Source organism: Cupressus sempervirens, chromosome 3 (genome assembly GCF_028749045.1).
Source record: "Cupressus sempervirens isolate cs-2001-9-10 chromosome 3, ASM2874904v1, whole genome shotgun sequence".
Lineage (NCBI taxonomy): Eukaryota > Viridiplantae > Streptophyta > Pinopsida > Cupressales > Cupressaceae > Cupressus > Cupressus sempervirens.
The window spans coordinates 310,543,638-310,560,911 of record NC_143120.1 but is presented as its reverse complement, the minus strand read 5'-3'; the positions used below and the strand labels follow the sequence as shown (position 1 = coordinate 310,560,911).

At 33.4% G+C, this 17,274-nt stretch overlaps 1 protein-coding gene across 3 annotated transcripts; it reads right to left on the bottom strand.

The window, feature by feature from the left end:
• Positions 1 to 305: 305 nt before the first annotated feature.
• On the bottom strand, positions 306 to 17,004 carry LOC149566217 (E3 ubiquitin-protein ligase APD2-like). 3 transcript variants are annotated; one of them, XM_089817366.1, is made up of 11 exons: positions 16,814 to 17,004; positions 16,338 to 16,643; positions 12,639 to 12,745; positions 12,300 to 12,422; positions 12,010 to 12,100; positions 11,389 to 11,463; positions 5,875 to 5,957; positions 5,644 to 5,790; positions 1,074 to 1,143; positions 632 to 941; positions 306 to 434 (listed from the first exon to the last, which is right to left on the bottom strand). In XM_089817366.1, the coding sequence occupies exons 2-11, from the start codon at positions 16,504 to 16,506 to the stop codon at positions 359 to 361; spliced, it is 1,251 nt and encodes a 416-aa protein (XP_089673492.1). In that variant the 5' UTR covers positions 16,507 to 16,643; positions 16,814 to 17,004; the 3' UTR covers positions 306 to 358. The 3 variants fall into 3 exon arrangements, with proteins under 3 accessions (XP_089673492.1, XP_089673490.1, XP_089673491.1); XM_089817364.1 differs by lacking the exon at positions 16,814 to 17,004 and having other exon boundaries at positions 16,338 to 16,797; XM_089817365.1 differs by lacking the exons at positions 5,875 to 5,957; positions 16,814 to 17,004 and having other exon boundaries at positions 11,396 to 11,463; positions 16,338 to 16,799.
• Positions 17,005 to 17,274: the final 270 nt, after the last annotated feature.

Sequence of the window (17,274 nt, the reverse complement as noted above, 5' to 3'; positions counted from 1 at the left end):
ATTGGACATTAATAATATTATCTTATCTTATCTAATCTATGCAATGATTTGATTGTAATTTGTGTGGTTACTCTACCATTTAACTATGGTATTAGAGATAAAATGACGATGGTTTATAAGAGAAATGCGGAGAAGAATAAAAGGAGGATTTTGCTTTGCTGATTAAGTGTCCGATATTTTCACCAAGGCATTAAATTATTGTTTGTTGAATGTTAAATTTTAATTTGCCTGGAAAAACTTAAAGGAAAAGGAAGGTTGATTATAAAACGGACAAAGGCAACAATGCGCGCAATAGACAGTTGAGCTAAATTCAACAAAACTGCTCTCAATAAAATGTTCTATATACATATCAGAATTATTACACATTGAATATTTTTTTAATTTCTTCGATATGGTTTCTGCATATGGGGCACTGTGAAGATGCTTCCTTTATCCTGCAAAGGCGGTCAATCTACATTAGTGAACGATAGAGAAAATTACGTAACAATAATGTCCAAAAAACACATACAACCTCTTCCAAAAAAAAGTCATTTCAACCATTTTTAAATCAAAAAGGGTATTTTAACTGAAATAATAGATAAGTTAAATTTCAAAAGGTGAAATGAGAGTTAAAGCTTTGCAGATTCTTCACCTCAGACCACAACCATAACATGTTGCAAAATGGCCGCATGGTTGGAAAATGCTACCCTTATTTTCTTTAAAGCAGATGACACAAACATTTTCCTCGCTTACTTCTTCCAAAACCATCTTAACTTTTGAAAAAAAATTTGAATTTGGTCCTTTGCGTTGAACAGATTTACTATCAATATTTGCTTTTTGAGAACTAGTATATGCATCTTGTTGTGAATTCAAAGTTGTTTCCTCTGGCGATAAGTCTGACAGATCTTTTGGCTTGCGAACAAAAAAGAACAAACCTGATAATACTACAAAGAGTAATGCACCTGAAGAAGCAATTATCAGCTTAAATTAGTGAACAATGCATATTTTGTACAATCTCAGTAACAGCGTAATATTGAAACCAAACTTCGTTACAAAATTACAATCATTTTGGATAAATTTGAGACTGAACTAACCATCAAATATGAGATATATCTGCCAGCGAGTCCTATACGAGACCTCAACCTGCCAAACATCAAGCCCCTCCTGTATGGCAAATGGAAGCAAGACAAACAAATTATGGCAGGGCAATAATTTAGGTGGTCATTCACTGTCTAAAATATGACTGCAAATTTACATGAATATCTTATCAGATACTATAAGTGATCAACATCTAAACTAACATAACGTAAAGTTTGAGGGAGAATATAAGTATGTAAAGGTCCCTTGAAAAATGTGCTAAAACGAAAAATTCAGAAGGATCTGCCATTGTTCTATGAGTTCAATTATTTTATCACATACTTTTATCGCGAAACAAAGAAACTAATATTTGAATTGCCAACTTCGGATTTCATCAAAAGTTCAAAAGAAACTAAAAATTTAACTTGATCGTCATGCATTGACCAATTTCACAACTTCTAAAAGTTCGTGTAGTAATCTTAAGCCAAAAAGTCTACATATGTTGCACTAAATATATACGTTAAAGGATAACAATTTACAAATCATAAGAATAACTTTCAGGACTATCATGCACCTGATTAACTTAGATTGTCCAATTTGCATAGAAGTAAATCGTTTAAGAAATTTATCAGAAAGTTTCTTGGATATTCCAACGGAAATAACTTTGCTTGTTCCACTTCCAATACTTTGTTAAAAAGTTACAGAAATAGAAAGGATTTGCTAATGTTAAAAGCCCAGCACAGTTATTAAAAAAGTTATGGAAATGCAAATAACTGCAGAACGTGGAAAAACATGAAGCTACATCAAATAAAATAATATTCACATCTTTTTCATAGGAAACCCAACATATGGAAACTCAAGCAAGGAAATTGGTTGTGGATGTGTTCTTCCAATATATTCCATAAATCAGTGAAATATAAATACTATAGTATGGCTCCAAATAGAGTAAATCAATTACTATGAATTTAAATTCTCTCCTTTACTATATTAGTACTCTATACTGAAAAATCAGACTATAATTTTCCATATCGCTCAAACTCTCAAACAACTGCTGCAAACTCTCTAGATGCTCCATAGGAATTCATTGAATATCTGTATATATGTCCAGGGATCATCTCAATTTGCACTTCACTCCTGACATCCAGTGAGAAAAGCAACTGAAACTGTTTAGTTAGGTGTCACCCCTGCTTCCATCCTCCCAGAGACCCAAGGTTTTCAACGAGGGGTTTAACACTCCCTCAAAAAATTTGAACAAGTTCAACAAATGCTAAAGATATTGAAAAGTACGCAATGAAATTTGAACCCCTTCAAAATGCCTATCATGGTTTGGTAATCTCGATTGGTAATGGGCAATGATGAGAGTAAAATGAAAATCCTAAAGCACAATTAGGAATCAAATCAAATATGTGTTCAACAAATATGCAGATGCTTTTCCAGATAACTTAAGTACACTCCCTGACCATAATAGATATCCTTTGATTGGCTCAATTCATCATAAAGTGTTTTTTTATCAACATATAGAAAATTTAGAGATTGTCTGAAATGGAAAACTACTTCCTACATTTTTATGCACACGCACATGCACATAGGAATGGAGTTGCCTAAAGAAAAATGGGTTAACCACAAGAAGAAGAAATGCATTAGATACTCTGGCAATAGAGTGCTTGTTTCTTCTTTTTTATTATTAATTTATTGTTGTATCGGGGATCTATAAAGTGGCCTCAACCCAGGTATATGGTAAGCCATACACAATTAATATATAGCCACCATAAATCATAAAAGTAAAAACACATATAGCATGACACAAAATCTACCAGTGATATGACTAAAAAACATCACACAATATATTGCCCTAGAGAGCATAGGAAACATAACCAGGCCTAAACAAACCACACAAATAACATAATATAACCCAGAGATCAAAAAGACCAAAGGTACAGAAACACAAGAAATGACTACAATGAAAATGGGTCTTTGGCACAGACACTACAAGGAGTGACCATTTTCCCAATACCATTCCCTGGGACAAAAACAAAAGCATTGTTGAAAAGCCTATCAATCCTTTATATACAAATATTCCAGAGAATATGAGTACGAGCAGCTTTTTCCAAATGTTATTAGGAGTCTCACTGTTTTCCATTCTCTAAATGTAATTTCTATTTGAAGTTATATGAGCTCCTTTACAATTGAAAAATTCATTGACTTGGAAGCAAATATGAGATGCTACAGGAAATGAATGAAAGGTGGTAAACAATTTTATATGTTGGCCTTGCAGTTTCAGCAATTAGATGGGCTGATAATCCCTTTTGCTTGAAGGTTATCAACTGCAAGAATTTTCTCATGAATGAGCAGCCATATTAAGGCCTTCCCTTTTGGCATAAAATTTAGCATTTGATTGACATGGATCCAATTATAGGAGGCTATAGGACAATGGATGAAAAAATGGGAAATAGTATTCTAGCTATAGGACAATGGATGAAAAAATGGGAAATAGTATTCTATGTTGGCCTTGCACTAAAGTATATGGATGGACTGATAAAGCCTTTTGCTTGAAGGTTGTTAGCTTTAACAATCTTCTCCTAGGCAAGCGGCCATGTAAAGGTCTTTCCTTTTGGCTAAGTGTTGTAATTCCCGGTTTCAGTCCATTGCCATGAAACACCCAATTGTTCACTGGTTTTCACTAATATCGTTCTAAAAATGGCTATTCCATTATTTGTACGTGGCCAAATCATAGTTTATCTTTGAAGTAAGGATTGTTCTGCAAGAGAGCTCCCCTTTAAAATCCAATTTCTTGAAACTAGGATCTCTATTTAGAGGAATTTAATAATTACCTGAGTTACCAAATGCACACCCTGCTGTCCACATCGGATCCAGATGTGTGATCCAAATGTGGTCCAGATGCATATCCACAGCCCAGGTCAGTCACCCTGAGAGCACCCGGGTGCATCAATGGGCCAGTCAAAACCCTAAAACAGCCCTTTATGAGATCATTAACTTAAAAACATATCATCTTGTTTGCTCTTTTGCTCTCAACTCATTTTGTCTCCATTTTGGTATTTCAAAGAGCAAGAAGTTTTAAAGGGGATTGTCCATGAATCTAAGATGGCCCTTTATGAAGCCATAAAATGATGTGCGCTATGGAGTTTTGTGTGGTTTTGAAGGTCTTAATTTGGTAGCTGGGACCCCGTGAGGGGGGGCTGCCCCTTGATCTTATCGCCCCCAAATCTCCATTTAATTTTTGAAGTGTCTATTTACTATTTAATGATGATGGTGTCTCTTTGAGGTTTATTCAATTGGCATTTATTATTCATATTTGGATTTTGGCATTGATATATGATCATACTATCAACATGTGCATGAACCAAAACATACCCAAAACCCAAAAAAAAATGCTTGTACCGAAGCACCGAGTTCCCATACCCATATCCAAACTGGCAACTAAGATATTTATCCATAAAGAATAAACTGAGAGCAAAGACTAAGGAATTGATCCTCGATTGCATTCTGCTTAATGAAAACAAGGTTCTCCTTTCTGAGAACCTTGAAGGGATGTCCAAGGTGGAGGACACCCATGATCATGTGCCAAAGATGGAAACGGTGAAGCTACATCAGTTGTCTTGGTCCCTTTTGAGAAAGCAATATTGGCTAAGTTCTACCAGATTTGGCTTCGCAGATGGAAAACCTGCAAGGCTACAGAAGGCATGGTTATCTGGAGATATCAAATCTGTTTGCCCTAGCTGCCGAGCCAATCATCTAGGTGGCTACTATGGACACAGCTACTGACCTGGGAGCCTACAAGTGAAAAGGTGACTCTTTTTTATCTGCTATAGCCTACTATTGTAATTGTACGCATCAATTTAAGTTGTTGTCAATTTTGAGTTTTGTATGCTGGGCTCTGCCTTGTGCTTTGCTGGTTAGGCCATTTAGTTTTTCTGAGTGCTCAATTCAGCCTTTACAGCTTTTGTCTTCACCAGTTTCATCAAATCGTATTGTACTATTGCTTTTAATTTTAAAAGTTGAAAATCCCTGAAGAACCTTCAATTTACCTATTAAAACAACAAACAGGGCTATTAACTTTGTAGGGACACTACCCATTAGTCAGAGCCCTTATTTTTTATATCTCATTTATAACCTAATTCATTTCTCCTCACTTATTTTCTAATTAAATATGTTATAATATTACATTAGTGTATATCTAATACTTGAATTATCTTAGTTGCACATGTTAATACAAATTTATTTTATATTACACTATTAATGATATTACATTAGCGTATATCTAATATTTGTATTATAGTTGTACATGCTAATATACATTTGTCCAAACTATTTGCAAATATTTTCCATGTAGATGTCCTAAGGGTAAAATTGATCGAAAAGAACGAAATCTCTCTATTAAATTTGTAAGACAAGGCTTCTACCCTGATGCAATCTTTGTAAAGTTTTAATAGAAAAAACTCTCCACTTTCATTTCATGAGCATTAAAAATGAAAAAGATAGTTTCTAGTTGACAGAAGTGTAATGGATCCATACCAAGTAACATCCAATATGAGAAAATCCTTCAGAATTTGTGGCATTAGTAAATACCTGTGGCTTATTAGGAGTTGTCAATAGGCCAACCTTGGAGCCCCTTAGGGATGGTAAAATTTTGCATGATTTTACATCCACCGGACACCAAGAACTTGCTGTCTTTATCTCATATGTTTTACTTTTGACCTCCATCTGTAACTTCATCTGTATTACGATCATTAAATAGATTCAGAGAAGTGAAGAATCATAACCACCAATGTATGTAACAATGTTCTAGAATTTCACTACTTCAACACTCTCTTCGTTAAGATTCCCTAATCCAAAATAGTAATCATTATCACTGTCGGCTTCAAAATGAATCTTCCCCTGACCTGTTCCATAACAGTATGAAAATAAAATGTTTATTCAAAAAACAGTTTCCACTAAATTATAATAAGCAAATTTCCAAACGTGACTTCATGGAATAAATTTGCATAAATTTAAAGGATTAAGTAATACACAACACTTTCACGATGTAATATAATTGATATTATCTGACAATGTTCACAGTCACTTAAAAATTTAGAGTGCCATGAATTGACCATAGATTTCAGTATTCAGAATTCACCTACCATCAATTTTCCTTTTGAGGGATGCAATTTAAATAATGTTTAACATATGCCAAACTAGACAGAAATGGGCAAAACAGTGACTGAGTAAAATTTTCTCTCCCAGTTTGGTTTTTACTTAGCGCGTGTCCATGTCTCTGTGTGTGAGCACGTATGTGTACGTAGATGTGTAAATACATATAACCCATTGAGGGCATCAAAGGTATTCATTGGACTTCAACAGCAACAACAAACCTTGGAGAAATGGGCAAAACTAGGAGAATGAATCAAATAAAGAAGTTCTGTTAAGCACCCATATAGCAATTTGACAGGATGGATTCCCATATGATATTAAACACTCTTAAGGATATAACCTTTCGGAGAAATGCATTGGACTGATCTTCCGCACTTATTGACTTTTGACAGAGAGATTTAATAGAGAGATGATAATAGTTTGTGTAGTGCCTGCCCCTAGTTCGCATTTCTGTTATCATTGTCAATTTGCTTTAGGTTGATTTTGTGCATTGATTAGTTTAGAGATATTGGATTTACAATATTATGATATTTTTTCATGTCTTTGATTACAAATGTATCAGTTATTATTGCTTAGTTGATTTCATTCATGACGTTAATGATGTTTTGATGATTCCTAGTTAGTAAATGTGGTTTCTTTCATAAAAAGGTTAACATGATGTCTTTAATGATGATTATGTTGTATTGATAGAGATGCATTATTATATGTACGCATTGATGTTAGACTTGTGATTTTTACGATACTTACCCCATACTTGCATGTGTATGGTGTGCATGTTTATTTTATCTTTCTGTCTGACGTGTTTGATGTGGTTGGGGAGGGAGTCGTAGTCACCTGCTAGTCGGAATCTACACGATAAACCACTCCCTGCCATTGTCTGTTTAATTTAGATATATTATATACATGTACATGCTCGTCTTTTATGCAGGATGCAGGTACCGGGCATCGACTTCCCTGAATTGTCAGGATGAGCGTGCCCTATTACAAATACTCAAATGGTGAGAATGGGAAGATAATGATCAGGTCCAATCCTAACCATAAGCCTATAATACTTGTCCTGCAAGGAGGACTCGTAACAGACTGTCTACCCTTTTTAAACCCGTGAGTATTCTGTGCGTATGTTGTTTTGTGAGTCTTTGATGAATTTCTATTAATTAAGTCTAATTAATAGATTAAATTAATAATTTAATTTAATGGAAAATTATTATGATATTATGAATATTTAATTACACTTAATTAATTGAGAAATTAATTAAATATAAAGAATTAAATTGAAGATAAAAGTTTTAAGATTAAATTTAGAACTTGATAATATTTATTTAATTTAATAATAATATATTTAGAGTTCAGTTTTAAATAAATGCTAAATATTATTGTTATTTAAGTTAATAAATATTTATCAAATTAAACGTTCAAAAATATATTAGAAGTTGAAAGATATTAAATTATGAAAATGATTTAAGTTTGCATGAATGATTTTAAAATACAGGAAATTAATTAAAAGATAAAATATGTGAACTTAATAAAAATATTCTAAGAAAGTGTGCATGAGATTTTAAAAGGTTATTAAATTAATTTAAAGTAAAGTAAAGTGGAAAGTTAAATAAAGTAATTTAACAATTCACTTAAAGTGCATGAAGGAATAATAAAAGAATATTTAAATTTAAAAAGAAAATTAATTGTGCATGAATGAATTAATTAAATTAAATAATTATTCTAATTTAGAATTGTGGAGACAAAAACCCTAAAAGGTAATTAGATTCTATATTAGGGGTTTTCGGGTCATTATTAAGGAGACAGTTTTCAAGGCAGACACAAGTTTTTCACACACAGGTTTCAAGGAACACACTTTTGGAAAGGGGAACAAAGAAATCTTTGGAAGCTTGGAAGAGTTTGGATTAGCAAGGGTTTCACCAGATTGTTAACATCAGATCAAAGTAGGGTTTGTGAACTATTCTAGAAACACTTTTGGATCTCTGTCTTCTTTGTGGTTGTTGAAAATTGCTTTCTCAAATTTTATTGAATGAATCCTGCTACCTTTCTTCTGAATCTTTTGCTATTTGATTGAGATTGAGAAATTTAAAATTGGAAAGGGTTTGATTTTAGAAATGAAAATTCTAAATTGAAAATACAATTGGTTCAACCTATTTATTTATTTTTTTCCTATTAGACTAAAAATTCCAATCATTTATAAAAAAATATATATATATGTTATAATGTGATCAAGGAAGGAGGTATTGTGTAAAAACGACATAAAATTAAATATATTTAAAATTTATTGAAAGGGGGGTCTTGGGTTTATTTGTTTTATATATAAAAAAAAAAATTAAAAAATGATTTTTATTTAAAACTTAATATAAAAATATATATATATATAAATATAAATATATTTATATAATAATATGTGGGGGGTGTTTTTGACCACCCCACCACCTTACCTGTCTGTCGTGCGTGCGCAAGCTGACTACTGCACGCAGCAGCAGACAAACTTGCAGTCGCGCAGCTAGTAAAGGGTCGGCGGCTTTTAAAAGTGCCCCCTTTGTTTTGTTTTAAAAAAGAATTTTAATTCTTGCATGGTTCGCTTCGCCCAACGATTTTAACTTTTTGTTTTTTTTTAAAAGATATATATGTTAAATTTAGAATATTATTTACTAAATGAAATTTTATTAATTATTTTAATAATTGATTAAAATATGTTTATTTTAAAAAAAAAAGAGGAGGTTTAATATTATTGTTAATTATTAATAATATTATTATTTAATAAGATTTGAATACTTCTTTATTAATATTTATATAATATTTAATAATAAAGTTTTATTGCTGTAAAGCATTTAAATATAGTTTATTTTAATTACATATAGCTTATTTTTAATTAAGATTGATTAACAATAAAAATTATTTAATCATTGTTGTTAATAATTAAATAAATTATTGATGAATGAAATATGGTAAAATAAAATTAATAATTGACTTAATTAAATTTGATTTAATTAAGAATTATTAATATCGAGAGTTAACGAATATTTAAACTTATCTATTGTTGTTTATGATCATGATTCAATCAAAATTAGTAAAGTGTCACTTTTATAACTTGAAGATATAAATGGGTATACTCAGACTATTCTTTTAGAAAAAGTGATCATAACTTTATATATTTGAGTCGACTAATCCGAGAATCTCCTACACTTGAAACGTACATTAAACACAAAACTGAGACTTTACTTTTGACTTTATTGTGTATTATCAAATCAAACCTAAACTATGAAACTGTGATGTTGCTTGTACTATCTATGCTTTTGGATTTTCGAGTTGATTAGGTGATGACCAGTCTAAGATGTACACCAGAGGTTTGTGAGTTTTCTATTATACCATTTATGTGACTGGATGTCATGATATGTCTTGTGATTCAGTTTGAAAATTATATTTATGAGGTTTACTTTATGAAGCATTTATGTGTACTTGGGTGGGAGAACCATCCTATTATCAAGTTGCCTGTTAAGGAACCAAGTTTGATCTTTAGGGTTGTTGTGGTATGGGACACAACTGTGTTTATATGTGCTTAGGAGAGGTTCTCTAGGTACGTGACTTGGGAGTTGCTTGCATAGGGGTCCGGGACCCAAAGTGGTCAGTACCAGGGTAACCTAATGCAAGTTATGTAATAAGTGATAATCTAGTAATTAAAATTTAGGGGGGGGGGGACGCACTAAAAAAATAAGTTAGAGCTATTTGATCCACCCATGCCTTGAGTGCTTGTATAGACTAAGGATGGGAATGAGATGAGTGCCTCATCTTCTTGAGAGGGCTTTCTAGTTTCCACATGTGTGATGTTGAGGGACCGGGGTTCAGAGTAACCAGTCCAGGGTAACTCAACGCTTGAGAGTCCGGGGTCTTTTAAGAGATCAGTCCAGGGTAACTCAAGCAGCCATGTGATGACACTCCCTAGTATGTAGCCTGAGTCTCCTCCGTAGATTTGTGTACCTCTGGTGGTGTACTTATTGTTGGTGGTGTATCTATTGTCGGATGTGTTTATTATGGTTATTTACTTTCATTGATGATGATTAGTGATTCATGGATGTTGTACTTTTGACATGTGGCTTTTGACTTGAGATGATTATCTTTCGTTGACTTTATCTTATGATCTTGGTATTTGGTTTATACTTGGTGCGTGTATGATGTTTGGTTATGTGGTGTCAGTATTGGATTGAGTGTTCTTTCTTTCTGGATTATTTTATCTTCTTGAGTAGCATTTGTTACCTTTGAGGTAGTTTTGGCTATTAGGGGTACCTTGCCTAGGAATGTTTTATGTTTGATAGCTGTTTATGGATCGTTCATTATCTTCCCTGCACGGTGGGAGTGGAAGTCTGACTAGGTAACCACGCGGTCGGGAGGTAGTGCCTTCTTACCATTTGGGTCCCCCTTCACATTGCTAGCTGTGGATGTTCGTTGCAGAAAATGTACCTTTATCATTCTTATTTCTTATCTCAGAGACTTCTTTTCAGATGATGTATATATATTGTCATGTATTCTGATGTATTGTATCTTTTCTCACATACCCTGCGACATGTGCAGTGGATGTTATTAATTGGATGTACTTTCATTGTATTAGTTATACTTATGCATTTGCTTACGCGATCTTGTATCGGTTATTTCTTTATGGTCTTGAGACATTGTACTTGTAACTTAAACTAATTAATTTAAAATTATTAAATGTGACTCAACGTAAAGGAATCCTTGAGGAATTGAAACTGTATCTGTAATTGCAAATGTGTATTTGATATGTATGTTCTTATTGCTTCCGCATTAATGTTATCTTGATGTTGTTTAAACTTCAAAAAAAAATAGTTCAGTAAACATTGTAACATGTTAGGTTTATTTCTCTTGGGTTCCCGAGCGGGGCGTTACAGTTTGAAACTTTAAAGCAATGTATTGATGATTTTGCATGATAGAAGAAGTACATTATGAAAATATCACTGATCTATTTCCTTGCAATTAATTGGTACATTCAACACCTTTCTGGTTCTATTTTGATGCCATATATTAGCAAAGAATGCCCTTTATATTATGTTGAGGTGAGGTGAAAAATATGTTGTAATTAGTTCATATATGCAATATTTATGAGCAAGGTCATATCATATAACATTAATTACTGAGTAATAGTGCTTTAGAAGCAGTGTTACATACCACTTACAGTTCTCCATAGACTGCAGGAGTCTGAACTGGATGGATATCTAACCCAATCACTAAACTGAGCTGCTCCTGAAAACAAAAATTATAAAAACGGAAAAATCAGTCTTGTATGAAAATTTTAAAAGAATTAGCATGCTATGCAAGTAAAAGGATTGATGTTGAAAAAATTTATTGAATTTATCTATTGTAGCTGTATAGTTACTCCGACAATGGTTACAACATATCTATAGTAAGTCATACCTCTAACAATGGGTACTGTGTAAGAAAGCCTTGATCAATAAGTACAATCAATAGTTCAAAATCTTATCCATTCAAGTAATATGTAACCCGAGATTTCAAAGCAAGTCTTATATATGAGTTTATTGTCCATATTGAAAGCAGCTAGTGTTCAAGTGAAGAATATTCAATCCGGCGATTATTTCATCGATAGCTAACTTATGAGTACCCTCAAGTTGTCATTCATAGATGTTGGGATTAAATAAATGCATGCATAAAAATACCAAAGATATTGATAAACTTGGGTCTATATATCAAAATTATCAGGAGCAAACATGTGAGTACAAATCAGATATTCATAAGTGCAACTTAATTCCCAAATATAGAATTAGGACTCACCTTTTGCAACAATCATGAACAAGCTGGGGGTGGAAGGTAACTCATATACCATAGTTACTTCAGATCCTTGGTTTAGCCAAAAAGTCCATTCCTAAACTTGCAAAAAGCCATAAGAAAGAAAAATCAACTTTACATTTAGCACCAGAACATGTCAATACTAGCCATCATTTTTCTCTAAGAATAATCCTAGATTACAATTCATATAGAAGATATTTTCTTATCTTGAAACAACTATATCCATCTGCATTGTTATATTTGTAAAATAGACTAAAAAGGGTTTAAAGTTTTGCCTTATGATGATTTCCTGAAATGACAACATTATGTTCCACAGTCCATTCTTTTGTTTTGTTCAATAAAGGTTGATTTTCAAAAAGATATAGGCGGACTCCTGGAACTTGATCAATATTTCTCACCTACATTAAATACAAAAAAAAAAGTTAATTTTTATGTTCAAGAAACTAAAAGAGAAATGTCATGTTATTGAAGTCATTAAGAGACCGTTGTACCAAATTGACTGTTTCTGAGAGCACAAGCGTATTTTAGAAATATGTAAAATGCTTACCTAAAGAAATATGCAAGATAAGTAGAATTATTACCAACACTAGCAAATAAACATCACAGAGACTTACCGATATGCTCTCAACAAACAGTTTGTTTGCTTTTAATAAATAGGAAGAATTGAGTCCAATTTCCATTTGCTCAGAGCCATATATAATAAACATCAACCCAAATGATCCTGAATATCAATCAAAAGAGACAGAAAGATTAACGATGATATTCGTATTTACAGCTAATAAATTAAAATTGATCAAGTCCTGTGCTAAAAACAAACTTAATATTACAAAAATAACTTCTCTTTGTAAAGAGTAATTTCCAATTATTTGTAATAATTAGAGAATGTATATCGAGTAGACAAAGATCATGAAAACTCCACCCAGCTGTAAATTGAAAGAGTTATTTCCAATTTAAATTAGACAAAGTGGCATTTACAAAGAGCTAAGAGATAATTTAATATTTGTCAGTGGCCTAGACAATATGACAATTTGATTTACAATGAGGGGAAAGATATACAAGAAGCATTTACTTGTGATAGAATTTAATGAATAAGACAAAATGGAATGGCCTTTTTCTCCAGAGTACTTTTATTCTCATCAAAACTTCAATGAAGAGTTGTTACACTTTAAATTTTGACAAGAATATTGCTTTTCTTATAGCAATCTTTAATATAGAGAGATAAGTGACATTGTGATGGCTGATAAAATTCAAATAAAATATCAACGAACCAAAAACTGACCACCTCCAATGTTTGTATGCTCAAAAGCATGCCATAGCAAGCCTTGCTAATCCAACAAAGTGAGAGCCATTCATAAGTGGCAAAAAAGTGAGTTGTCGCATAACAAAGGTGTGACATAATATAATTGACTACAACCAAGGTCCGACTTCTCTTAGGAGTAATGCACAGTATAATTCTTGTATTATAGCTACACCATGGACATTGACTACCTCCAATGTGTGTATGCTCAAACGCATACATAGAAAGCCTCACCAAATCACCATACTGGTGAGTGAAACAGGCCTCGCTACATTCACAAGTGGTTAAAAAGTGACTTGTTGTGCAACAATGGTGTTGTGATTTGTGAAGAGCAACATAGTTCAAATCCTCAAACAATAAAGCAGCTGTAATGTACAAAATAGTTCTTGTATTATAGCTATAATTCTTCTATCTTTGAATTTAAAAAACGCATAATTTGAATAATGGGATTTGATCTTACTGGCATAGATATCTTAAATACATCTACTTAGAAGACAGTGAGAGATATCAATGTAATATAGTTCATGTAATATATTGTTTATATAATTTTAAATTAATTAATTATTTATATTTAAGTATTGTTGGCTATATATTGTTGATTTTATATTGGTGGCTATACTGTAGCTTGCAGTCTAGAGCAAGGGATCTACTGAAAAACTACCTAGTCTAGCAGCTAAATAGTAAACACATACCCATCCACAATGGAAACCTTTATATAATAAAATGTGAATAATTCGTTAATTTTAGGACCCGGCTGTAGCAGAATTCAACTTGCATTACAAAAATATATCATTGCCCAAATCTTTTAGAGGGCCTCAAGATGGCGACCTTCACTTTCATGTAATAATTTATAGGTTGAAGGTGACTTGTTGTTCAGTCATTTCTGGAATGGATAACAATTCAGTCCTAGAATTAAAGCTATGGAATATCCTAGAGGAAACTTTGATCACTCCTCACATCAATACATTTGCTTCAAACATCGTTTAAGGGAAGGGGCCCATATTGCAAAGCTTCTGTCAATAAGGACATGAAGAAGCTCTGGTTTTCAGCTAATCTTAGTTGTTCCCCTAATAAATGTGCAATATTCTAACTTGCTGACAAGGTATGTTACAATTCTTGTATTATAGCTATAATTCTTTTATCTTTGAATTGAAAAAACACATGATTTGATTAATGGGATTTGATCTTACTGGCATAGATATCTTAAATACATCTACTTAGAAGACAGTGAGAGATATCAATGTGATATAGTTCATGCAATATATCGTTTATATAATTAGAAATAAATAAATTATTTATATTGAAGTATTGTTGGCTATATATTGTTGGCTATTATATAGCTTGCAGTCTAGAGCAGGGAATCTACTGAAAAGCAACCTAGTCTAGCAGATAAATAGTAAACACACATCCCCATCCACAATGGAAGCCTTCATGTAATAAAATATGAATAATTCATTAATTTTAGGACCTGCCTGTAGCAGAATTCAACTTACTTTACAAAAATATATCATTGCCCAAATCTTTTAGAAGGCCTCTAGAGGGTGACCTTCACTTTCATGTAATAATTTATATGTTGAAGGTGACTTGTTATTCAGTCATTTCTAGAATGAATAGCAATTCAATGCTAGAATTAAAGCTATGGAATATCCTAGAGGAAACTTTGATCACTCCTCACATCAATACATTTGCTTCAAACGTTGTTAAAGGGGACCCAAATTGCAAAAAAAGCGTCTCCCAATAAGGACATGAAGAAGCTCTTGTTTTCAGCTAGTCTTCGTTATTCCCTAATAAATGTGTGCTACTCTAACTTGCTGACAAGGTATGTTAAAACCCCCCCAATATTGTGTAACCAACTTTTAGATCTTCATTTTTTTTGAAATTGGCATGTACTGTAATGAATGGGCAAGGGGGATTACCACCACGAACATGTAAAGGCTTTGAAAGTATTTAGCCCATTGCCAAATTTTAGCACTTACTTGGCAATTATGAGGAACTCCTTTAAAAACTTGTCAACCACTATCTGATAACGCATTCTTGGCTATCATTGTTTTGGTTTTTGATTTTGTTGTGTCTCATATATTGTAGCAAATGATGGAATCCAAAAGGCTCTCACTTCAACATTACATGTATTTTAGGGACTCCACTTATGTCAGGGCTATTTACAAACACCACTTCCACATTACCTTTTGCATCCTAGACAAGATGACCCTTAAATTTGTAAAGATTGTCTTGGCAAAAGAGGATCTTCCTATTAGTAGAGTGTTTCACCCCTCATCCTCCATAGTTACAAACTGCAAATTGAAATTGAGCTTAAGAATAGATTCTATGTATGATTGTCCCAAATGATGAGGTGAATACTCTCAAGCCCTCCAATAGGGGATTTGAGCCCCATTCTCCTAAAACAATTGAGGACATTCTCAAACTCGGCCAAGGAGTCATGTCTTTGTTCAAGAAGCATTCAAGAGTGGCCCTATTTTATCAAAGTCTAGCTTCATATATTGATAATCTGTGGAACCTGGATAATGGCAAGGCATGACTGCTAGAAATTAAAAAGCGTCTTCGCCCTCCCAATGTTATCCATTAGTAAGCAAAACATCACTCTTTTTTGGAACCTATGGCCAAAATCAACCACATTTTTGTGTCCATTCATAGCTCTCAATATGGATCTTCTCTATAGTTTTGGATAGCAAGTTGTTTTTATGAGTCTCTCTTTCTGGGTGTTGTACTCAGCTGACAACAAAACTAAACTTATGTTGTTTTATTTGGGAGACAAAAAGTTGTTAGCACCCTAAAAGTTCTTGCAGAAGCTTTTCTTTAAAGGAATGATCCACATAAAAACCACACTAAACAAGCAAAATGAAATTCTTCAGATCATGACCACAATATAAGTCTAATTTTGAATGAAATCTTACCTAACGTGATCTATTCTCAAATTCGTAAGAAAATTTTCCCAAAGGACGCATTCTTACTTTAAAGACATAAGCTCTCTTATAAAATTGCTAATATCCCTACTTACCAATTACTGCTAGGAGGATAGGACCAAAAACAAAAACGCCAATCCTAACATCTCTAGAAGTGCAGTCGTCGTACGGCTCAAGAAGTGGCGCCCTCCTGTCCCTCGAGTGAACATCGCGCCTCCTCCCTCTTGAATAACTTCTTCTTCCAGAGGCATGAGAACTTATCATGGTTGTGAAAGCTCCGCCTGAGCCCGCCGAACTGGAGGCCGACCTTCCACCAGAGAACGCTCCGCTTGAGCCTGATGAACTGAATGCCGACCCTCCACCAGAAAACCCTCCGACAGAGAATCCTCCGCCAAAGCCTCCTACACCATGAGCTCCCATAGTTTTCAATATACAGAACTAAGAACAGTTTTTTGTTTTCGCTGTTATCAAAACAAATACCAGAAAACACAGGATTGTAGAAATTCAAAATGATCAGATCAGCTGTCAGCTGCTCTTTAAACTATCTTCTATTATGATTGCGAGTACCTACCTTCCTTTCCAAACAGGCAGAAGGAAGGAGACTACGAAGATAGTTGGAAGGAAAAAGGAAGACTCCATGAAGATTAATAGGAAGGAAGTGGGAAGTAGGCTGTAAAAAATGGCAGGCGAAAGTTCCCTGCAAGTTTCAAAATTTGGGAATTGTTGAAACGGTCGCTAGAGGGTTTCAAGTAACGCACGAAAGCAGGGTCCAAGTCACAATTATCGGCCGTTGGCTTTCCCGCCCCCACGACGCATTTATGTCCATATTCGTTAATTAATGGATTATTGAATCGTTTTTGGAATAGTCCCTTTCTATTAATAGTTTAATAATATACTAGTTACAAATTCATGAAAAAGGGGCCGCTGAGATCACCCTAGGAGAGTGTAAAAAATAGAAGTATAAATTCATGAAAAAGGGGCCGATAAGATCACGCTAGGAGAGTGTATAAAATAGAAGTAATTAAACTAAAT

Coding starts and splice junctions, on each gene's coding strand:
- LOC149566217 (XM_089817364.1), bottom strand. CDS start 16,662: ATGGGAGCTCATGGTGTAGGAGGCTTTGGCGGAGGATTCTCTGTCGGA. Junction 12,423..12,638: donor TGTTTGTTGAGAGCATATCG/GTAAGTCTCTGT, acceptor TATTTAATGTAG/GTGAGAAATATTGATCAAGT. Junction 5,958..11,388: donor TCTATGGAGAACTGTAAGTG/GTATGTAACACT, acceptor GTTATGGAACAG/GTCAGGGGAAGATTCATTTT.